This window comes from Plasmodium chabaudi, assembly GCF_900002335.3.
Source record: "Plasmodium chabaudi chabaudi strain AS genome assembly, chromosome: 9".
Classification (NCBI taxonomy): Eukaryota; Apicomplexa; class Aconoidasida; order Haemosporida; family Plasmodiidae; genus Plasmodium; species Plasmodium chabaudi.
In genome coordinates, this window is record NC_030109.2 from 890,790 (window position 1) to 916,007 (window position 25,218).

Sequence of the window (25,218 nt, forward strand, 5' to 3'; positions counted from 1 at the left end):
ATTTTTTGGCTGATTATTAATTATGCGTTTTTTTTTACAAATTTCATAACCTTCAATTTTCACATGATCAACTAATTATGTTACGTTGTTTTGTAGCTTCCTAAAAATATTATTTTTTTTCTTACACTTCCTAATATAAAGGAATTGTTGTTTTTTCGACGATGGTATAAAATACAAATTCCTGTTTGTCTCTCTACATTATCAGCATTCGAATGTTGATAAGAACGTCAATTTACTTGAAAAATTTTCATAAAATATGATGTAGTATGATGTAGTTAATTGCAAAATGATAAAGATAAAAATGGATTTTCCCCATATATATATAATTTTCCATTTCTTAATTATTGCATATATTACAAATAAAGATAATAATTAGTGAGATATTTTAAAATAATTTTTTATTGTTTACATAAATAAATATTTTCTTAAAATCGTAAAATAAAATATTTATTTATGACAAAATTGAAGTCTCTTATTTTTTTTCTAAACTAGTGATGATATTTTATAATTAAAAAAAAAAAAATGCATGTAAGTAAGCATTTAGCTTTCACTAAAATATTTAATTTGTACCAGAACTGTTAATATAATATATAATAATATACGTATAATAAGCATATACATATACATTACATATGCATATTATATATGCATAAAAAAAAACACGGTGTTATAGCATAATATCTTATATATTTTAAGCCCGAGAATCGCAAAAATGCAATTCTAAAAAAAATTCATATTAATAAAAAAATCTGAAAAAAGAAAAAAAAAAGTATAATAGAAAAACATTTATAATATGCATTTTTAATATATGTTTTTTATTTGAGAGAAAATAAATTTTTATGAATAATTTGAAGGAATAAAAATATTGGGTTATAATTGTTTTGAATATAATAATAATTATTATATCGCTTCAAATATTATATAATACTATTACACATGCATATGCAATAAATAGTAAAAATATCATGGCTATATCTACATATATTTGCATCTATATTTTATAATAGATATTAAGGAAGGTAATATATCTGTCCATGCTTTTATTTAAGCAAACTTATATTTTTATAGATTTTTAAGAATAAAAAGTTAAGCTTTTGTATACATAACTCTGTTATTTTTTCACCTAAAATTGAGAAAATGTCTGACGAAGATACCAATAAATACTTAACTGAAAAAGTCTTAGCATATAACCCTACTCCAGATGAAATAAAATATGTAAGGATTTCCCAAATTCATAATATATCAATATGTTTATAAGTCTTTTGTTACCATTTTAGAAAGATGATAATTCTTATGTAGTTCCCAATCATTTACTTTCTTTGTTTATATTTCTAAAATGTTATACATGATTTAATCCAATTTTTAACACAAATTTTTAGTATCACAAAACTGGCGAAAAGTCCGTAAGATATATATTTTGTAAGCAAAAGCTAGATCCATTTGAAATCGAAAAAGTTCAAGGGCTTAAAGATTATGTGCGTAGTGCAATTGATAAAGAAATTGAGTTAGCTAAACAATCCAAAGGCCCATATCCTCAACGATCATATGATGACATATTTCAAAAAACACTTTTCAATGACGACAATTATGTGCTACGATTTCTCCAAGGGTTAGTTAATCATAACAAGTGGAAAACAGTGGAAAATGCAAACAAAGTGATAAAAACATTTCTAAATTTTCTGACAATTTCTACCGATTAATCATTTCTCTACCTTTTCGATTGCAGAAACGAGTTTGTTTATGACAAATGCTACGTTGACATCCTTAGACATTTGAAGTGGAGGGAGGAGAATCTTCCAATAAAGCGCGAAGATATTAAGGATATTATAGTAATAATAATAATTTTGCAAGCTTGCCCATATTTAACAGTTTGCATGTATATACATATTTATCCTTTTGTCATTTCTCACAGAACAATGGATATATTTACATTCACGGACGAGACAAAAGCATGCACCCAATCATTGTCATCAACTGCAAACGCTTCATCACTGTCAATACGGTAACGCCAAAAATTGCTGCGTAAAAAATTGCTGCATACAAAATTGCTGCGTAAAAAATTGCTGCGTAAAAAATTGCTGCGTAAAAAATGGCTGCGTAAAAAATGATTATATGCTGCTTTTTAATTCTATCCCATTTTCAACTTTTCAGAAGGACGTTTTAAAGGTGGCCTATTACTGGATGGGTAATACTTCAATTATCAACACATGGACACACACATAAATATATTTTTTAAAATTTGACACGTTCATATATAACATACCGTTATTGCTTATTATTTTTATATAGAATTTGCTATAGCAAATTTATTTGTTGAGGGAAAGATCGAACAATGGCGAGTCATCATAGATTTATCTTCATGCAGTGTTTTAAATATCCCTGTATCAACATTAAAGGAGATATCCCAAAGCTTAAGCGTAATCCACAAATATGATAATTATAAATAGTTAGATATATGTATGTACAATATGTATATAAAACATTTTTTTTTCCTTTTATTTTAGTGCAACTATAGATCGAGATTGTCAAAAATGCTTGTTTTAAGCGCACCTTTCTTTATATCCGGAATGTGGCATATGCTTAAATCTATTATACCAGTAATATATATATTAAGAATGCTACAGAAAAATCTATGACCATTTATTATAAATATGTACATGCATATGTATTTACTTTTTCGTAATTTTTTCCCTTTTTCAGTATAACACCCAACAAAAAATTTCCATCACCTCTGCAGAAATTGATGTAAGAAAATTTATATTACTAAAATACATGAGAAGTTAACAAATCATTTTTAATACGAAATAAATAATATATTTCCAATGTTGTTATACATATTTTTATTTTTTTTTTAGAAAAAATTGCTTAACCAAGTTGACGCAGACCAGTTAGAGAGTAAGACAAAAATAAAAAAAATTAGCTGATCACATAAATCGTATATTTAAAACGTTTTATTTTTAATTTTTTTAATTTTTATACATTTCATATTTTTCTTTTTATTTGATTACAGAAAAATATGGAGGAACATGCGAGAATGCCACATCTTTTGCAGACCCAATTCTTCCATAAATCGAACTCAAATATTTTGATGATTTATTTTTTATAAAGAGATATTTATTTTTATATTTAGTTTTTAATTTATATTAGTTATTTTTTTTTTACTTTTGCATAGTTTACATGTATCACTTTTATAATGATTATATTCTCATGTCACATTCGTTATGAATTTTTTATTTTACTATTTTTTAAACAATATGATAAATACTTATATAGCGTTATATTTATAGACATGCGGTATATATTTTGGATCCGCAATTTCATTTATATATTATTTATATTTTTATTATAAATTAATAATATAAACGATAATTTATATTAAAAACATTATATCCTACTATTTTATGAAACTCTTTTTTTAAAATGGATAAGTATACATTCTCAATCTTTATACAGCTATTTGATCTGAATAGCTAACTCAATGTCTTTTACACAAAAAGTGAGAATATGAAATATACACACATAAGTATGTATGTATATATATAAGAGAGAAATGGTGTAATAAAATAATGATAGATTGAAAATGTTTATTTTAGGTAAATAAGTTTGATATAAGTTATTTAAGAATAATTTGATTATAAAAATTTCTTACAATTCCACAAATAATATGTTAAATAAATAGAACGAAAAAAAAAAATTAGTATTACAAATCTTGATCGAAAAATATTTTATAAATAATTCGTTTCATAAATATAAATGAAAACCCAAATATGACATAAGAAAAAAATAATAATATATGTAATACAAAATAATTAATTCTTTTTTTAGTTTTTAACAAGGTTTCCATTTTTTTTTTTCTTTTTAAAGACATTCCTGTATTATCATATGATAAGTCTCCTTTTCCAATTTGCATAAATCTCTTAATTTTTTGCAGATAATCTGAAATATAGGATTTATATATGTGTGTATTTTTTTTATTTTATTGTTGTTTTTTGAATTTTTATTCTGAACGGTCAGGTAAAAATTTGCATAATATTCAAAAAAAAAAAATATGCCTAAATTAAACAACATCAAACTTGTAGTACCACCTAAGTTATTTACCTTTATTTGTTAAAAGTGTAAATTTTGTCTAATTGCATAATACATTTTTAAAAATTGAATAACTATAGTAGTAGCAATTCGCTAAATAATTACCCGTAATTTTATAATTTTCACATATTTCTGACTGCTGACAACTCAAATGTTTTTTTGTTGACTCACTACAATTTTCATCCTTTTCATTTGTGCCTAAAAAAGAGAAAATGTGCAAATTTATATGACTTGTGCATGTATATATTTTGTAAAAAATGTGTGCATTTTTTTTTAGCTTGCCTGTACATAAATATTCAGGTAAAATTGATGTTGTATTTTTTTCAATAATTAAATCGTTTTTATTTTTTGATAAATTATAATTTATAGGGTTAAACGAATCGGGGATCATATCAATATTTTTTTCCCCATGTTTATTCAGAGAATTGTTATTACTTTTGTCTGTATGCAAAGTCGACATAATATTTGACGACCTTGAAATATCTTCAGCACATTTTTGAAAATCTAATTCATTTATATGTAGCGAATTTTTAATATTCGTTTTGTTATTTAAAAGTGACACGTTTCTTACACTGCAAAATTTAGAATTTATATCTCCAGAATGTTGGGAATATAATAAATTTTGTTTATCTGGTGCAATATTTATATTACGAATAATATCGCTAATTTTTTGTTTATTTTTTTTATTATAAATTTCTCCTATAGATAAGCATTCATCAATAATATCTAATGTTGTAAATTTTTTGTTGTCTTTTTTTTTATTAATTGCAGCTTGAATTAATAATTCAATATTTGTTCTGTCTATATTCTCGGAGCAATTTTTTTCGTCGGAAAATTCTCCTCCAAAATTACTCACCGTTTTAACAATGCTACTGCATTCACTTTTTAAATCATTAGATAAGTTTTCACAATCTGATTCATAATAATTATTAATAATTTTTTTAAGATTGCTTATGTATTTCTTAACATTGCTTAGGCTTTTATTTATAGCATGGATACTTATATCAAAGGAGGGATCATTTACTATATTATCATTATTACTATAATCATTTATGTATTCCTTTTTTGCATCATTATTCGTTATGTTATTTTCTTTGGATATATCAGTACTTGCAAATTCGTTATTTATTAATTTTTTTTCAATTTCTAAACAATTTTTATTTCCATTTATTGATTCTTGATGTGCAGTTGTATTTACAATTTTTCCGAATTTTTTGGGAGGCCAATTTATTGGAGGATCACAATTTTCTTCACCCCCTACTTTACCAATCTCTTCATATTCTATCCCATTTTCTTCCTGTTTATTTTTTATTTGAATTTGAGAATTTAAAATAATTTGATTTTCATAGTCCATCAAGAACGAAATATTCCGTATACTCTTAAAAATGTCTTTTACAAAAATATAGACACTAAATGGGATGACAAAAAAACGAAGAAAAAGAAAAGGAAAAGGAAGAAAAATTAATGCTCCCCTTTTTCTATTTCACCAAATATACATATAATGGTAAATACAACAATAACTTAATAATAAATCAAATTTTAGTTGCTCACACAATAATCCATGTCTACATACATGTCTGTATATACGTAGATGTGATATTGCATATATATATTGAATATATAAAAAATATATTTAGTATAGCTTTTAAGAATATAGTTATTATTATAAAAAAAATATTGTTAAATTATTTTATGTGTGTAGGGGTGCATAAATAAGACAAAAAAAAATAGAAATTATTGGTTACCTAAATTAACAATGACGTATAAAAAATGTATATACAAATAGTAAAAAATGTACAGGCCACATATATATTTACGAATTTCATCATAAATATGTGGGATATCTAGAAGTGGAAAAATGATTCCCTGATAAATGGCTCATGTAATAAACATGGATGTGCGCATGTACATAAAAAAGGGCGAAAATTGTCGAAAATTTCCGAAAAAATAAACATCGTGTGAATATGTAAAGAAAGACAAAAACATGAGAATACGATGAGCAAAAATTAAAAACGAATTCGCGAATTAAATAATATTTTATAATTCTTCATTTTTACTTGCTTCTATTATTGAAATGACCCTATTATATGAATTATCTAAAAATGTTAAAATAGGGGAAGAAGCATATTTTGGCATATTTTTATAAGCAGCTTTCAAATTTTCATAAGTATTTTCAAGGGCATATTTTTCTATTGAGGGTATTATATAAGTATTATTATCATCTTCTTCATCTTTTGATTTTTTTTTTTTTTTCTCCTTAACATTTGATAAATTATTAATAATTTGTTGAGAAAATGCTTCATTGTTTTCGCCACTATTATTTTTATCAGCAGTTTCTATTAAGACATTTTTTTTATCATTATAAGGTTCATTTGTTTTATCGATTTTATCAAAATTAGATGCATTACTGCTTCTATTACTAGAATTACTTCGACTTCTACTTGTGCTATTATTTCTTTTATTAGAGTGCTCATCATTTTGTTTAAGTTTGTCATCATATAATATATTAGGTTGATAATATTCCTCTTCATTATTTTTAGTGTTTTTAATATTTATATAATTTTCACGTAAATAAATGCTTTCATAAAAATATTTTTTTTCATGTTCTTTTCTTTTATTTTGTAAACTTATAGGAGCTAAATCAGATGCATCCATATTTGCTAAATCACTAGAATGTATAACTCCATTTAATATTTTTTTTCTCAATTCTGAATTATCATTTCTTAATAAGTTACTACAAATAGAAAATAATTTCATTTTTATATCTAATTTATTTTTATATTTCCTTATAACATTTTCTACAATATTTTTACTAATAGAATATGTATCTACTTTTATATTTTCTTTATCTAAGCTTTGTTTAATTTTGTTAATTACTTTGGCATACTTTTTCATATCTTCATTGCTTAAATATATTGTTTTATCACCTGGTTCAATTCTTATCATTTCATTTTCTTCGCTTACTATGTTTGACATTTCAACTGTTGAAGGTACATTACCTTTTTCTTCAACCTGACTAGCTATTTTTTTATCATTTGAAATATTTTGATTCGTTGTAATGGCTGTTTTATTTTCATCAGAAATATTTTTTCCATTTTTAATAATAATTTTTTTTTCTTTTTTTAAAGTTTTTTTTGTTTTTCTTTTTTTTCTTTTACGTCCAGATGTATAATCATCTTCCAGAAATTCTGAATCACCACTATAAACCTCATCCTTTAAAATTTGATCTTCTTCTACAATATCTTCATCTGTATATATTTTTAATTCTTGATCATATAAATATTCATCATCACTTTCTTTTGGCAAATTATTTTCATTAACAAGTTCATCTCCATCACTTTCATAATTTGATTCAAGCATATCATCAATAATATATTCACCATCTCCCAGTTGTTTTTTTTTTCTTTTTCTTTTCATACTTCGAACATCACCTTCATTTTGATAATTAGAAATATATTCTTCTTCGTCTTCGCTTTTTTTTTTTTTTTTTTTATTTCGTACTCCTCTTGTTTTGTTTTTGGAAATTGCATCCTTTGCATTATGATTGGCATTGGGACTTTCCACTTTCTTTCCCTTCTTTTGTTCATCTTCCTCTTCATCCGTATCACTCGAATTGTCATCATCATTCGCGTTGTCATCATTTTCATCGTTTTCACTTCCTTCTCCATTTCCTTCGCCCCCATTTCCATCCCCGGTTCCGGATCTCTTACTTTCTCTACCGTTGTTAGAGCAAGTTTCATTTTTGCCATCATTTTTGTCGTTGTTGTTTTCCTTATTTTCTTCACTTTTATGGCTACTTTTATTACCACTTAAAAATCCGATTATAGCGAAGGCAATAATGTCTTTTTTTTTCCTTGCCTGTGCAGGTAATATTTCTGCTTTTTTTATTTTCACATGATCTAGCGAATTAGCTATAACCCCATTTAATAAATTACCGTTTTTCGCTATATTGTATAAATATACAAATGAGATATATAAATGAAGTAAATTTTTTAAACACTCATTATGTATATGAAAATTATGATTATATATATTAGTAATGTTGTAAAATTCCGAAAAAAATAGATTATAATAATGTAAATTGTTTATATTATTTTGTATATAATTATGGCATACAAGACATATATTTGTTTGCTTATCTTTTTGTAAGCATGTGTGAATGTTAGTATTGTTTAATTTTATTGAGAAATTTATTTGGGTTATATTCCATATGGTTTTCAAAATTACATAATTAATTATGTAGTTAATATTTACAGCTTTTATATAATATATAAAAACATCATGTGAGTTGGCTTTCATAAATCGTACTGACTTATTACTATACCAGTTATTTATCCCACAGTCAACCGTTTTATTAAAATTATTCGATTCCCATTCGGGAATATTTTCCTTTTTCGTTAGAACGGCCATTTGAGAAATATGCATAAATCCATAGTACATATGTATGTACGCCTATATAAGCATAGTATATGCATATATATATTTTGAAGTATCAAACAAATACCAATGTTTAAAATAATCAAACAATGGGGCGTCCTTTGGATAATTATAAAAATATGTTGGAAATATTTTCAAGCATTATTTATTTTATTGTTTTTAAATAAGCAGCATAATAATACCATTTTATACATATATTAATCATATGATTTATATCAACTTTCTCCATACGTACTTTACGTACGAATTATTTCGCAAAGGTAAAAATGCTTTGCTTTATTTTGTTTATTACATATTTTTATTTTGCTTTTTTTTTCAAATTGTATTATAAATACTTACAGGAAATATGCGCTTAAATTGTAGAACTATAAAAATATATGTTATTAAATTTATTTTAATTCAAACTTATTTTATATTTTAAATATAGTATAATTTTACTAAACAAAAAATATACGCCTATATAATAAAAATAAGAATGAATGCAAATTTTTTAAACCCGTCCGCATAATATTTCGTTATGCATATATTATGTATTTTTTTTTTTTAATTTAAAAATTTGTATAAATATAAAAATAGTATAGGAGTGTTATTCCTATTAATCATGAAAGAAAAATATATTTTTTTTTTTTCATAATTTTATTACAATTTTAAAATTTCAAATTATGTTTATATTTATAAGAATAAACAAATACAAATGTTTTAAGTTTTTTTTTAATGTAACAACGTATAAGCAAGTTCATATAATCCTGTGTCATTTTTCTATTCCGTAGTCACAAATTTGAGAAAAGTAAAAAGGAATGATATATTTTTTAATTTATACAATTTTCAATTAAAATTATTTGGTGTTATATACAAAAAAACAAAAACTTACGAAAAAATAATAACACAGAGAGGGGCAGACATGAATGCGAATGCTTGTACTGCTTACTTATGCTGAGCAGTTGGAAAGTAAGGAGGGTTCATGAATATGTTGAATGCGGTTTTGGCATTGCTGGAAAAAAGCGTGATGACTTAATTTACGCTGATTTTAAAAATGTCTTCTAGCTTGATTTTAGGTGTCTGTACATTTTGAGACTCTATTATATTATTATAATTTTCACTATTCATATTTGCTAAGTTAAGAAAATCGATTTTTAAAATTCTTTTTTTTCTATTATTTTTTAAAATAATAGTGGATTGTTCTTCTGCTTCATTTAATAAGTCTTTATATAGATCATCTTTATAATTTATATCTTTTTTAAATTTATTAAATGTGTGTGCATATATTTTCATCATCTTAATAGCCTCCATTTCAACATTTGCTGATAGTTCTTTATTAATACAGTATATAGAATAATTAATAAAATTATAATTATCATTTGGTGATACATCCATAGAATTGTAATGATCATAAATATTTCCATGATGTGATTGTTTATTTATTAAGTTCATATTTTCATAATTTGTATTACTATTATTTGTGCGTATTACTTTATCTATCAATCCATATATTCCTGTATTTGCTTCGCTAAAGCTATTATAATTATTAGTTAATAATTGATTTATCGTTTCTTGGTTTATATTGGGTTCTATTATTTCTTTTATTTTTGAAAAAAACCAATCATTTGACACTGCATCAGGAGTAGGTGTTGCATCATTTTCATCATCCTCTGAGTTGTTTGATTCGTTTGATTCATTTGAGTTTTCTTTATCGACAATCCCATCATTATTATGTTTTGCTTTATTGTCACCATGCTCATCACCACTTGTGTAGTAGTTGGCATACGAACTGATGTCACTAAAAAACGGAGATTTGTTAATTCCATTATCTGATTCAAATATATTGTTTGTATCTAACTTATTTTTTGACGATTTTTCTGTTTTTTTATCACGTTTTTTTTTTTTTTTTTCTATTTTTGCTTTTGCATTTTCTTCTAATAATCTTTCCATTTCTTCTATAGAATCATTTTGTGTATCATCAATCGGTTCGTGATTACTTTCCTTTTTATTGTCTCCTTCATCTTGTATTGTTTCTGTGTATGGCTCGTCCTCTTGATTTTGTATACTGGGTTCTATCTGATTTGGATTCTCCTAAAAAAATAAATGAAATTATGTTTGATTATTTCATTCATATCGGTGAAAACATTTTTGTCTATCCACATTCAAAAAGGAACAATCCATGTCGTATATTTTTTCAAAAAAAGTAACCACATTGAGACAACATCATTTTATATATTTAACAATTTGGCTAGCCAAAGTGTGCATAAATTATTTGATAATTTTTTTTTTTTTTTTACTTCATATCCTAACATGCTCCAAAAGGCAGTATTATTGTTGCGCACCTAACAATGGCAAAAAAATAAGCAGCATAACATGTCTACGCATAGCGATAAAGGTGATGATTTATAAATAAAACATGACAGTTTTGAATTGTGTATTTTCATAAAATAAAGGGTACCTGTTCATACAATGTATTCGTTATGTCAACTGCATTCTCAACTAAATTGATATTCAGAGTTTCATTTTGTTTTACATTTTCATCATCATTTTTTTTTTCGCCATTTTCAGCATTTTCATTATTTGTATTGACGTTATAATTTATTAAGTCCCACATTATGAAAATTGTTACAAATTAAACAAAAAATTTCAAAAAAAAAAATAAATATTTCATCAGTTAATTAGGTTAATATTTTTTCTTTATATAAAATTTTCGAATTAACAGACATTATAAAGACAGTTATAATTATAGAAATTTGTTGTAATTCCCCAAAAAAATTAACAAAAACATAGACATTCAAATATCATTTTTTTAAAACAAAATTTAGAAAAAAATTGCACATAAAACTTTGTAGTTTTTTTTTTTAATTTAAAATCTTTACTAAACAAATGTGTTTAAACAAATAATATATAATGTTTTTTTTTTTTTTTTTTTGAATTTAAAATCTTGGAAAAATAAATGGAAAACCGAGTTGTAAAAGAAAAATATATGAGACAAAAAAAAATAGTTACAAAAAGAATATTTATATATTTTTCTCTATTGTGTGCATATTATTATTATGCAAAATAATTAAGGTTATATATATACCATCCTGGTTTGGGTATTAAAAAAAACAGGAATAATATAAATAATAATATAAAAGAAAAAATAAATTTTAAAGATATATATATAAATGATAAATTACAAATTCTTTATAAAAGTTGTGTAATTAGTTTTTAGTTAAATTCAAAATTTTAGTAAGATTTATGCAGTATATTTATTTTTTTTAAGAAATGTATCCACCATGTATTGCAGTAAAAAATTCCAATTGACGTCCCTACATTTTTTCCACTATATATTAACCAGTAGGCAATAATGAAAATTTTCAAGTTTCAAAATTTTGTTCCCATATATATTATTATACATAATATGCATTATATATATTATATATATATACATACGAATATTATTCCTTATATATTGTAAAAAAAACTAGATTGTTTTCATACCTTTATTTTCTGTATATTCAATGATGGTAAGGTTATAACATTTTACATGTAAAATATGAAAAATGTGAAAAAATAAAAAAATACCACATATAATATTAATAATAATAGTAAAATAAAATTCGGATTTAAATGGGAAAATTTTGTTAAATATGTAAAAGTATATTTTATGCTTTTATGTTTCCTATTGAATTTTGATTTTATTATTTTTTATTATTATTTTTTTTTTTTTAAAAAAACCAATGATTATTCAAAGGAAATATTTTGAATAAGTTTAAAAATACACATATATGTATGGCATTTTACATTAATACATTTGTTAATAACATATTTAATGATGATAAATATTGGTTACTTTTTTTAAGAAACCTTTTAGAAATGTAGATATGAATTATGTTTAACCATAGCTACATACAAGGTGTATACATATATATATATATTCCTTTTTAATTTCCATTTTTTTTTAAACAACCTTATGATTTAGTTAACATTTTATTGGTATAATACATGTTTCTTTTTTCTATACAAATAGATTTATGGCCAGCCTTTGTATCTCAAGTAGTTTAATTGTGTGCTCTTGTATTTTTAACGTTTCCTTTTGTATACCAACGACAAAAAGAAAAGCAAATTATGAGAATTGCTGACGAATATATGTCGTGATCATAATACAAAAGCGGAACAGACACAATTTAGTGAAACAGATCAACAAAACCAAAGGCAAACTATATAGCAAAGGTGTGCCGATTGTGGCAAATTGTGAAAAATCCTTTGGAAGGTGGGCATAAATAATAAAGTATAAGTATATATGTGCACAATATGAATGATAGCAAAGACGAATGCACAAGTCAAGACGGTCACAATTTAAATAACCAAAATTATTTAATAAATAGCAATAGTTATAATGCAGAAATGAATCCAAACACTGAATATAAAGAATCGTTAATCAACTTTAACAATTTTGGAAGTAAAAATGGTATCTATATGGGTCATGAAAATGAAACAAACAATAATCCAAATGGGACGAATAACTCCTTTTACTATTCTCAAATAAATAATATTCATAATGACAATAAAAGTAACATTTCAAGAGATAAAACAAATTTGTATGGAAACAATTTTGATAATAATAAAGGATATATAAATAATAATACTGATCAAAATAATAATGCATATATGGGTTACGAAAATATGAATAATCCAAGTATGAGAAAAATGAATAATGAAAATAATTCTATAGACAACGTTACAGCAAATGGCAATAACAATCGAAACGATTTTAATGAAGGCATCAATTTTTATAATCCTTCATTACATGATGGAAAAACAGATTTTGTAAAATTCCAAGGGAATAATAATGCAGGATCAGATATGAATTTACAGCATGGGGGCATACCAAATGGTAATGAAAATTCTGATCCAAAAAATTATCTTAATTTTCGAAATAATTTAATAAATGATGATAAAAATGGGTATAAAGAAAACAACAATTTTAATTATAATATAAATTTGAAAAAAAAAAAAAATGTAACCTTCAATAATGAAAATGATGTATATAATATACCAAACAGAGAAGGAAATCAAAGTAATGCTTCGTATGAAAATGGAAATAACACATTTACTAATGATGCACTGAATTATAATCAAAGAAAAATGGAATATGATCAAAATGAAACACTAAATGGAGGTAGTAACGATAATAATAAGGGGACATACAATTTAATGACTTTAAAAAAGAATAATAATAATTATAATATGAATAATATGCATAATAATTATATTGAATATGATATAAACAATACAGAAAATGGGATCACCCCGGCAGGCAATAATGCAGATGGGTGTGGCACTACCAAAAATGAAAACCCGAATGATATATCAAATTTAAAAAATGAAAATTCAAATAATTTATATAATAATATGCAAACATATGCAAATAAAATTGGGAAAAACGAAAATTATAATGGAAATAATTATATGTCACCCCAATTTAATAATACACAAAATTCGAATATCAGCAATATGACCAGTCATAATTCTTTTAATAAAGCTGAAAATATAGGGCAAGGTCAATTAAACAGAGGGATGGGTATAACCAATCCAAATAACAAAGGGGGTGGAAAAGGGTTTAGGAAAAACCCTTTAGAAAATATTAGTGAAGAAGATTTAAAAAATCATTTTGTTTTTAGATATCTTAAAAATATAGATGAAATATATGAAACAAGAGAAAGAAATGAAAAATATGAAGATAACATAACAACAATTAAAGAGAATGAAATGAATGATAGTATTCATGCATATATTCAAGCGCCTTTTGATGAATCTGATAATTATGTTAATAATTATTATAATATATTAGAACTACTTTACAATTCTAGTAAAAAAAAAAAAAATATGGATGACAAACGAGTTAGGGCATTGTTATATATATTTAAATATATGAAAAATACACAAAGGAAAAAAGTAAAAGCAAAAGGAAAAATAAAAAATAAACAAGCATATTTATTTGATGATACAGAATTAAAAAAACTTAATAAACAAGTTGATTTATATATGGATTTTGTTAAAAATAGGGAATACAAAAATGATTTGTTCACACAATTTAATAATAATTTTGATAAAAAAGAAAGTAAAGATTATAAATATGATGAAACAAATTTTGATAGTTCAAAAGACGAAATGGAAAATTATACAACTACAAAAAATATTGCATCCCATTTTGAAAAAAAAAAATATATAGAAAATTTATTAAAAAATAAATCCAATTTATATTATAAACCTTTAAAAAAAACACAAACACATATCAACAATTTTTATTTTAATCATTCAATAAAAAAAGTTGATTATTTACATAATTTATTAGTATATATAAATTTTATAATTTTAAAATATATTTGTATTTTTTCACCAATGGAATGGAATGCTTTTCTTTTCCAAGACATTGCAAATTATAATTTCCAAAATTGTCATCCTGAAGACGAATCAGTTAATGTGAATGAGCATGCCCAAGTTTCGAGTGCAGACTGTCCTGGCGAAGTTGCAATGAAAATGTGTAACGACGACAATGAAGAGATCAAACAGGATAGTAGTGAAAAATGCGCTAGTGTGGATGGCCAAAGAGAAAGCACAGTTTGTGATGACGATAAAGCAAATGAAGTTCCTACTGAAATAAAAACGGAAGGTGATGAAGTTAAAGAAGAAAATGGCGATGTCAAAAATGAAGAGTTGGAAAACAATTTGAATCAAGGAAATCTTAATAATAGCATAAATGAAAATATTATAAATTTTGAAATGAATGAAAAAGTTGTAGAAAAATTAAATCCGAATTTTCTGAATATAGAAAATATGATTGATATAAATTATTATGAATATATTATTGAGCCTTTTGATTTTTTCTTTTATGATCAAGTATATAATGAAATATTTAATTATTTAGAAGCAATGAGAAATAATAATAGATTAAATAATAATGATCATTTAAATTATGGTTTTAATTTAATTAAGAATTTACCATATCAATATTTTCAATTTATAGATATATTATCAAAGGAAATATTAAATGTTCGAGATTTAATATATCGAAATAAATATATTAGATATATATTTTATTACATTTACAAAAATATTGAAAATAATAATTTATTAGAAACTATTAATAAGACATTATTGATGGAAATTAAAAAAGTTTTATTATATAAAGCTCAAATAAAATTAAGATATAATATATTTATAACTCGATTTTTTGAAAATAATTATAATGTTATAAATAATAATTGTATCGAAGAAAAACATCAAGGTAAAATTAGTTTCATCGATGCAAAAAAGTCATTGTTTAATCAGCTTTTTAATTTATACAATGATCATTATAATGCCTACATGAGGCAAATCAAACAAACTCATGAAACCCGAAAAAGGGTTTTCAATGTTACTGAAGATAAATTTGCAGATATCAGAAAGAAAATGGATATATATCTTAACTATTTGGAATACAAGCAAATTGAAACTGACGAAAATGATGAAACCACTTCTCAAGTCTCTAACAATTTAGATAACAAATCTGGTGACTACATAAAAATGTATAACGAGGAGTTACCAGAAAATGAGCATGAGATGAAAAAATTTCAATTTGATGTGTCAATAAAATATATCCAATTTTTATATGAAAAGAATTATTTACTTATTATAAATAGTGAAAAAAATAATTCTCGTAAATTAAAAGTAGCATATATAATTAAAGATAAATTAAAAGAAAATGATAATTTAGTAATAATAACATCTATATTAAATATAAATAAATGGAAAGATTTATTTTATTCTTTCAAGCATATTTCTATTTATAATAATGAAGAAAATATGATTGAAAATAAAGTAACTAGCTTAGATAGTAATCTTATTATATGTATAGATTTTGTTCCTAAAACTTTACATATACCTTGTGAAAATATAATATTAGATATTTGTCATTTTAATATATTAAATCAAATAAATGTTTTAAATGATCTTCGATTTTTAAATTTTCAAAAAAAAATTATTATACTAAATGATGTTCCCGATAATTGGAATTTTATCTTGGCATTATTCTTATTAAGTGTTATTCCAATCGACAGTTCGATTGCAAACAAATTTGAGACAGCCTATGTTGATGAAGAAGACAAAAGGGTTTTGAGCGCCATCATGAAAAATTTTATAACCAAGTTTTTCATATTTCACCGAGAAAAAACCAAAGTCGCAAATGCTGCAAATGTTGCAAATGGTGCAAGTGCTGTGGATGGCGAAAAGCGGGGGGAGTTTAGGCGATGCTTCCTCATCACCTACATGAGCGGAATTCAAAAAATAATTTATGACAACGTTGAAGAAGCTAATAAAGATAGCACATGTATTCATCCTTTACTTTTGCTAGACGAAGAATGCTTTAATTTAAAAGATTTTAATATATCAGAAAAATTTGATTTACTTAAAAATATTATTAAAAAAATTTCATTTTTAAAAAAGAAAATACTTATTTGTTATTTTGGGGAAGATAAATTAGAAAAGTTAATAAAAATGTTATTATATCTTCATTCCTTAACTGATATTTCCATTGTTTTTGCAAAAAATATAGATATGATTATTGAGACTGTAAATAATGATGCAAACAATTTTGATGTAGTTATTATTATTAATGAGCATACTCAAATTTTAAATAATTCTCAAATAATGGAAAATTTTGAAAAAAGAAAAGTTACTTTATATTTTTTAATATCTGCTTTTACAAAAGAAGAACAAGATCTTACTACAGAAAGTCAATGTATAAATGATAAAGAACTTTTCTTTTTTCATAAAAATAAAATAAAACTAATGGACTTTGAAGAAAATGATGCAGACTTAATGTATAAATATTATATTAATAATATGATATCTGAAACGGACGAACAATTTTTATTATTTAATATTATTGATCAAAAGGAACAAATTTATTGTAATAGTAGTTACAATGAAATGGTAGTTCCCACTTGCTTTGTGGCTAACCTTATCAATTCGGAAACAAACTCCCACCATTCAGGTAGTCCTTTACATCAATATGCTCACCACGTTTTGATTTATTATAAATTGTGGGAAATATTACCCATATGTGTGTATACATATTTTTATGTTTTTTTTTTTTATTTTACAGAATATTGGCAAGATATAAAAAATGCTCACAGCTTTTGGAATTTCAACAATTTTAATAAAGAAAAAATAGCTTTTTATTTAGAAAAAAAAAATACATTATACAATAAGTACAAAAATGAAGTTTACAGCATTTCTGAGAATACCATAGCCCCTCCACAGGTTTGTCACGCACGATATAATCTTGTCACGTATGCATGCATATATGAATTTTTTGTGTCACACATTTCATGATAATCTTTTTTTTATCTTTATTCAGATTTATTACTATCTAAATAACCCGATGAATGAAAAGAACACATTCAACAATTGCCTATCATTGGCATTAGATGAAATGATTGAAGAACTTAACAGAAGAAGAGAACTCATCGAATTTGATGAATTAAAAAAAAATACCTTAATAAGTATTAAAGAAAAAACAAATAAAAAATACTTTTCATCTATGAGAAAAGTAGAAAAAATATTATCTGAATTTTTAAATGAAAATAAGAAGAAATCCTTTGAGGAATTTTTGAAGGTACGCAATAAAATACATTTTTTAATCGTCTTTGTAAATTATTACTTATTCCATTTGTTTGACTTTTTGAATATATACTTTCCAAACTGTCATTGGGTAGTTTGGGAAATGCCCATTCGTCTGTCTGCATATTTGTATTAGCCTATTCATGATGATATTTCCATTTTTATCGTTTTCATATTTTTGTTTATTTTCTACGATCTTATTGTAGGGATGCAAAGGCTATGGACAAATACTAATGAAATGCAAAGAAAAATTATTTGTAACATTTAACAAGTCATACAATATTCATTTTAAAAATTTCGAAAACTTTTGGCTCGATGAAGAAAAAAAAAGGAAAGAAAAATGGAAAGAATTATGGGAGTTAAATGAAAAAAATATTGCAAATAAAGATGATCCAAACAATACTAACATAAACAATATTTTTAATAATGTAAATAAAGATCCAAATGAAATGACAGATAATATGTCAAATGCTAATATAAATAAAATGAAATCAGATATGAATACCCTTGAGAAGAAAAACTTCCGAATTAGACTTTCCTCTCAATTATTTGATGAAAAGGAATTCGATAAGCTTTTTATTGAAAGAAAAAAAATATGCATGTCCACAGAGGATGGCCAAAAAGAAGATAAATCCTTTTCATGTGATGAGAAAAAGGATGCAGACAAAAAAACATGCTTATATATAGAGAGGGAAAATGGTAATCAGGAGGAAGAACAAGCACAAGGCAATGAAAGTTTGGCAGCATAATAATGTATAACAAATAAACTACAATAAACAAATAAATATAAAATAAAATGAAAACAAGGGAACGAACAAATAAATACCAATTTCTTCAAAAAATTATTACTAAAGAAGATTTACAAAAATTTGTAACTACATATGCTGTATTATTTGTGTAATGAAAAAAAAAGTATAGTACATAATTGGGATTGTGCACATGATAAAAAAAAAAAAAAAAAAAGGAAATCCTTTTTGTTGAATATAAAATATTATACATTTTGTTGCTTAAAAAAATAAGCATATAGGATAAATTATGTTATGCATACATTTTGATGCATTATATATAGCAAAAAAAATAATGCGTACAAAGGGAGGGAAAAAATAGCCCCTTTATTTGCAGCATTGTTTATACCCTATAATAATGAATGCATTGCAAAAAAAAAAATATATGTATTACTGCATAATATTTGTAAAATAAATTCAATTAAGCAAAAATAAAGGATTATTTATATTAATGAAATAAAATGTTTATATATAATGTGTGTATATACGACTATATGAACAGCTTTAATTTTATCATTACTTCCCTGTTTTACTTCACTGCATTTTAATTTAATAACTTTTGTTTTTGTGTTTGTTTTTGTTTTTTATCCTTGTGTTTTTTTTAATGGATATAAAAGAAAAAATATATGAATTAAGAAAATTGTTAGAATTACAAACTTTTGGAAAAGATGAATCGAGAGAAAATCTTTTGAAGTTATTAAGAGAACTTTATTTAGTTTTCATGTTCCATATGACTGATGATGTTGGGAACTTTTTAAAAGTATACTATAAGAAAAAGGAAAAAATTAAATTCACATATAATGTATATTATATGACCATGTCATAATTTATTTCGTATTTTTTAAATTAGCTAGCTACTAAGTTAAAAAAAAAAATATTTTAATGTTGCCTAATGTGTGCACATACGTAGGTTCCATTTTATGAAATTATAAAATGGGGTATTAAAAAAATAGCTAGCTAAATGTATCTTTTTTTACATGAACAATCATGTAATTTGTACCTAATTTTTTATTTATACTTTTATATGAGCACATGTATGCTCATTCTGTGTATATTTGTTCGCATATTCGTATTTTTAGCATGGATAAGATAATAATAATGAAGCATTATTTCAATGCCCATTATTATATTGAATTTCATACTTGATGGTGGAATGTTTTATATAAGAAAGCGAAACTAACGAAGCATATATATATTATTTTTTTATTTGTATTATTTTTTGCACACATTTTGTAGAGTATAAAAGACCAAATTAACTCCCTTTTACGACTATTGCTGGTTCATGTAGATAGCGAAAACCACACTCATAATGGAGAAAAAATATTAATGATTAATTTAATCAAACTGATTGATAGCAAAACGAATAAGTTGTTTTCATGCTACCCCGACATATGGAAAGGATATAATTCATCTATGTTTTTTTATATATTACCATTACATTATGAAGAAAAAAGCTTAACTAACACATTCTTATCCATCTTGAAAAATTCAAAAAATCCGCATAAAAATGTTTATATATCATTATTGTTACTTAATTCAAACAATTTTACAACAAAAATAGAAACTTTAAAGCATATTTTTTATCACTATATTTTAATTAATAGAAATGGGGCAAAAAACAAAATTGTTGCTCTTGTGAAGGATAATTTCACAATATTTTTAGCCAACGAAAATAATTCCATAAATGTTGAAAAACATATGAGTGCCCTCTTTTTTTCTATCATATCCGATTTGATAAAACAGGATTACATCACATTAATCAGGGAAAGGTAAAAATAAAAGTTGTAAAAAATAAAACCAATAAATAAAGGAACAAAAATAATATAGAGATGAAATAAGTTGCTGTAAATGCATTGCTCCATATTCTACACATATATAAATCATATATGTCTATATGTTCATCGTTCTAACCCCTTAAAAGCTTTAATGAAATGCCGCTCAAAACATGATATTTTTCTACAATGCATAAAGATACTATTTATATTAGTCTAAGCGCATAACAATAAACTTTATTTCATAACTTTTTTAGGAATACAAAAAATAATGAAACAACTTTGATACGTGTAAAGAATAAAATGGACACCGAAAAAAATGATTACATTAGTACATTAATTCATTATTCATTATGTAAAAATATTTTTCATACATATTTTAATGATCTTGAAAACAATATAATTAACGAAGATATAAAATTAAATGAAAAAAATATAAATAAAAATAATATTTTAGACATAGCCAAAAGTGAAGAAGATGAAGATGAACAAAAAAATAATCAAATGGATATTTTAAAAAATGAAAATATTTATTATGATATGGAAAAAGGGAAAATTGTAATATATGAAATAAAAGATCATTATAATGAAAATTTTTTAAAAGGTATTTTTTTTTATATAAAATATATGGTGGAATATTTTGAGGAAGATATATTAGTAACATCACCCCAAAAAAAAAAAAAAATTATTCCAAACAGTATAAATAAAAGTTATATTTCTTGTTTCTTAATTAACTGTATATCAATTTTAATTAATATATGTTGCTTTAATAAAATATTTATAAATGATTCTTTTAATTTAATAATCAATATCAAAAAAAAATTACTCAAGCATATGAATACAAGTATAGTGATTCCAATGGTAGAATTTGTTTTATTATTTTCAACGGAAGACCAATTTTTTAAAGCGTCTAATTATTTATATATACTATTATCTAAAGAATATAAAAATTATTTAATAGCAATCTCATTTTTTGATTTTATAATGAAAAATATTAATATACTTAAGTCCAAGACATTTTTTTTTGACAAATATTGCTCTATAATTTTGAAAATATATTTTTATCACTATAGAATATTTAAAAATGATTTAGTTTATATATTACCACATTTAATATATGATAATAATTATAAAGATGTTTTTTCTTTTCTCCTATATATCCCCTTATTGATCAATACTGAAAATATGGTAAAAAAATGAAAAGCAAAAAAAAATGCATGGATGTGTGAAACTACATCAGTATGTGAATTAGTATAACAATTTTCCATCATATAACGATGGGGAAATAGGATATACATATTGTTTCTTATATATTTTTTTGTGAAATATTATAGGAAAATGCTTACAATATTATATCCCTCAAGCATGGGCACAAAAAGGACACAATTTATAACCACCTCAAAGGGAAGGAAGAAGGTAAATAAATTATTTCAAGATGATATAATAAATTAAAAATGTGTGTATGCATCATGTTCAAAGTATAAATCTTAATCATGTTTGTAAATGCTTGCTACATTATAGGGGGTGAGAAAACGGCTATTCAAGAGTTAGACCATGCTAATATTTCCAAGTAAAAAATATTTTCTCTTTATATGTTGAATTTACATTTAAACTATGAAATGCATATTTGGCTGCAATTGTTACTATATTTATCTGTCCTTTATTTATATTTTTTCTTTCCCTTTTCAGAGACGTAAAAAACAAAATAAAGGTTAAAGAAATCGTAAAAAATATGAACATATATTTTAGGGTCTATTTTGAAACAATTTTATGGAGCAAAAAAAACGAATGGATATACCAGATTGCAAAACTAGTTTTATATAAATTAAGCTGTTCAGAAGTTCTTGACATGTTAAGTAAGGATTGTATAAAAGAGTTGTTAAAAGGTTTAAATAATATAATACAAAATAACTACAGATTATTATTAATTTTAAAAAATGAATTTATAAATTTATTAAAAAGTAAATCGAATTATTATTATTTAATAAGTAGATATATATTAGATATTATAGCCCATAATTTAGAACGTATGAAAATTACATATGACAAAATTGAAGATTATTATATAACATTAAATTCATTTTTTTCAAAAAATAATTTTACTGAATTAAAATTTTGGATGTCATTAATTCATGCATTTACTAGTATAGCATTATATTGTCATGATTTGTCTAATCGTATATTAGCTACTTATGAAAATTTGATTATCCAAAATAAATATCCCCTTATATTAAAATCCATAATAATTGAAAATATAAATCTTATAAAAAATATATCTTACACTAAAAATATGGTATAGACACATAATAGGTTCATATGGCTACACTAAAGCCAGATCAATAATTTCACTTTTTCGGAAATAGGTAATACTTTTTTTTTGTAATACATTTTTAAAATATCAACTTATAAAAGAATATGTGCATAATAAATAATTCACTTATGTGAAAAATTGTCATGCTTGTAAATTTATTTTATCTGTTTGTTTGTGACTTGTATGTCCATGTTTTTTTCTTTAATAATAACTACAAACAATATGATTATCATAAATCTGTTAAACTTTTAACTCATAAAAATTGTATAAAAATAAATTTTGATGAGAGTTTTTTTTAAAATTGTATATGTGGGCATACACATAGGAGGTGTAATGCGTATATACAAAAATATATAAACCTTTTTAATTTTTAATTAAAAAAATAAAGTAACCATATTGTATATATAGAAACGTGTAAAAAAAATTATAATAAAATAAAATTTTACTAAAATTGCAAAAAATATAAAATGATAGTAACGGCATTTATGAAAATTTTCTTCAAATGCATTAACATATTTGCAAGCTGATTATTTATTGGGTTGATAAAATATATGCTATATATGTCTGCATTTTTTATGGCGAAGCTAAGCTGTACTTCGTACGGATGCAGTTTGGGAATTTTGATTTGCTTCATTCATTTGTTGTCCTCTTTTAATCTGAATATAGTGCTTACATAATTCTATTTCATTTCTTTTTTCTATCAATGTAACTTTAATTTTTTTTATTTTTTCATTTAATTTTTTTATTTTATTATCAAAATATTCTATTGTTTGATCAGAATTTCTTTGAACATAATAATTTGTACCCATGTGTACTAGAAAGTTTTCCGTATCAACAATTTTTCCTTCAAAAATTAAGGCACAAAAACAGAAGAATAAATGAAATCAATTTCTCAAAAATGGCTAATCTACATGATACTATTAATAGTGCATGTTGTAGACAGATATAAAAATGGAATATTTCACAAAATGGCTAGTCACATTTTTTTTATATAGTTTTTTCCCAATTTTTTATGGCTATTTTGTTTTACCTGGTATGTATACTAGAGATGTCAATGGGATATGAATATCCAGAGGTTCGTTTTTTTTTTCTGTATCAGCTTGTTCAGTTTTTTCCGCCTGTTCAGTTTTATTATCAGTGGTTGTATTTTCATTAGTCAATTTTATTAAATCTGATTTTTCTAATTCATTCATAAATGGATTATAATTTTTGCTTTTATATTTTGAAGGGTTTAATTGTTTTACTGAATTTTTGCATTTATCATAAGTTACTATAGCACCTTCTAAGATGGTATAATTTTTTTTTATCAATTTCCATTCCTAAAAGATGGGGAAATACGCATTCATTCTAATAAGTTGATATATCAATTTTTAAGAAAAACGTATGCACACACTTATGTGTAATAAGTTAGGAGTAGCAATGAAATTATGAGACCTAATATATAAAATGCTAGTTAGCAATATTAGAAACTAAAACAGTATGACAATGTAGATATACTTTATTGTTATTTAATTAACAAACCTCTTCCAATTTTAAAGTTAATGAGACTAGCTCGTCAAGTCCTAAGGTATTTAGTTGGATAACTATATTGGGTTTTTCCTTTTCGTTATCTTCAATTTTTTCTATATCACATGCCATTATGCCATATAAAATATAATACAAAAATCAAAGTAACAGCAAACAAAAAATAATTTTTTGTCTATATAATTTTTTTTTTAGTTTTACGTTTATTTTTTAAATAAACAAAATGTTAAGTAATAGAATGAAAATTAATGTTATATATTAAATTAGTAAAGAAATATTTTCTACACGTTTGCATACATATGTTAGCCACCTGCGATAGTACATACGTTACTGTGCTTGTAGCAGCATAATATGAAATAGTACGAAATAAACGAAATAATACGAAATAAACGTGATAAACCTTCTATATTATATATATAACACAATTGGCATGCTTAATAGGAAATCAAAATGTAGGAGATATATAAATATACTTATGAATTATTAATATTATTATATAAAAGAATGCATGTGCTATAAAAAATTAAGTTAAAGTTCTTTCAAGTACTGTGGAAAATTATATGAATAAAACGATGGTTATTCATTTTTATATTCACAAAGGTACTACAATTATATATGAAATAAAATTTCACAAAATAAATCAAACTAAATACGGGAAAAATTGAAAAAAAAA

General features: G+C 23.8%; 7 protein-coding genes across 7 annotated transcripts; 3 read left to right on the top strand and 4 right to left on the bottom strand.

Annotated features, from left to right (window-relative positions):
• Positions 1-1,137: 1,137 nt before the first annotated feature.
• On the top strand, positions 1,138-3,069 carry PCHAS_0923600 (CRAL/TRIO domain-containing protein, putative; the record flags this gene model as incomplete). Its single annotated transcript, XM_016798156.1, has 10 exons — positions 1,138-1,215; positions 1,380-1,609; positions 1,727-1,829; positions 1,913-2,002; positions 2,152-2,185; positions 2,290-2,417; positions 2,505-2,597; positions 2,701-2,745; positions 2,856-2,895; positions 3,011-3,069. 10 exons carry the CDS (start codon positions 1,138-1,140, stop codon positions 3,067-3,069), a joined length of 900 nt encoding a protein of 299 aa, XP_016655400.1.
• Positions 3,070-3,700: 631 nt separating this feature from the next.
• PCHAS_0923700 (conserved Plasmodium protein, unknown function) lies at positions 3,701-5,440 on the bottom strand (the record flags this gene model as incomplete). The annotated part of the gene is made up of 3 exons (XM_016798157.1): positions 3,701-3,936; positions 4,192-4,284; positions 4,375-5,440. The coding sequence occupies 3 exons, from the start codon at positions 5,438-5,440 to the stop codon at positions 3,701-3,703; spliced, it is 1,395 nt and encodes a 464-aa protein (XP_016655401.1).
• A 683-nt stretch (positions 5,441-6,123) lies between these two features.
• On the bottom strand, positions 6,124-8,526 carry PCHAS_0923800 (TFIIS central domain-containing protein, putative; the record flags this gene model as incomplete). The annotated part of the gene is made up of 1 exon (XM_016798158.1): positions 6,124-8,526. One exon carries the CDS (start codon positions 8,524-8,526, stop codon positions 6,124-6,126), a length of 2,403 nt encoding a protein of 800 aa, XP_016655402.1.
• A 1,008-nt stretch (positions 8,527-9,534) lies between these two features.
• Positions 9,535-11,116, bottom strand: PCHAS_0923900 (conserved Plasmodium protein, unknown function; the record flags this gene model as incomplete). Its single annotated transcript, XM_016798159.1, has 3 exons — positions 9,535-10,593; positions 10,800-10,844; positions 10,961-11,116. The coding sequence occupies 3 exons, from the start codon at positions 11,114-11,116 to the stop codon at positions 9,535-9,537; spliced, it is 1,260 nt and encodes a 419-aa protein (XP_016655403.1).
• Positions 11,117-12,801: 1,685 nt separating this feature from the next.
• PCHAS_0924000 (conserved Plasmodium protein, unknown function) lies at positions 12,802-18,902 on the top strand (the record flags this gene model as incomplete). The annotated part of the gene is made up of 4 exons (XM_738405.2): positions 12,802-17,524; positions 17,636-17,793; positions 17,891-18,148; positions 18,360-18,902. 4 exons carry the CDS (start codon positions 12,802-12,804, stop codon positions 18,900-18,902), a joined length of 5,682 nt encoding a protein of 1,893 aa, XP_743498.2.
• A 1,362-nt stretch (positions 18,903-20,264) lies between these two features.
• On the top strand, positions 20,265-23,009 carry PCHAS_0924200 (conserved Plasmodium protein, unknown function; the record flags this gene model as incomplete). The annotated part of the gene is made up of 5 exons (XM_016798160.1): positions 20,265-20,707; positions 20,968-21,898; positions 22,045-22,126; positions 22,232-22,280; positions 22,400-23,009. The coding sequence occupies 5 exons, from the start codon at positions 20,265-20,267 to the stop codon at positions 23,007-23,009; spliced, it is 2,115 nt and encodes a 704-aa protein (XP_016655404.1).
• Positions 23,010-23,605: 596 nt separating this feature from the next.
• On the bottom strand, positions 23,606-24,659 carry PCHAS_0924300 (prefoldin subunit 5, putative; the record flags this gene model as incomplete). Its single annotated transcript, XM_740858.1, has 3 exons — positions 23,606-23,865; positions 24,052-24,340; positions 24,543-24,659. The coding sequence occupies 3 exons, from the start codon at positions 24,657-24,659 to the stop codon at positions 23,606-23,608; spliced, it is 666 nt and encodes a 221-aa protein (XP_745951.1).
• Between the last annotated feature and the right edge of the window lie 559 nt (positions 24,660-25,218).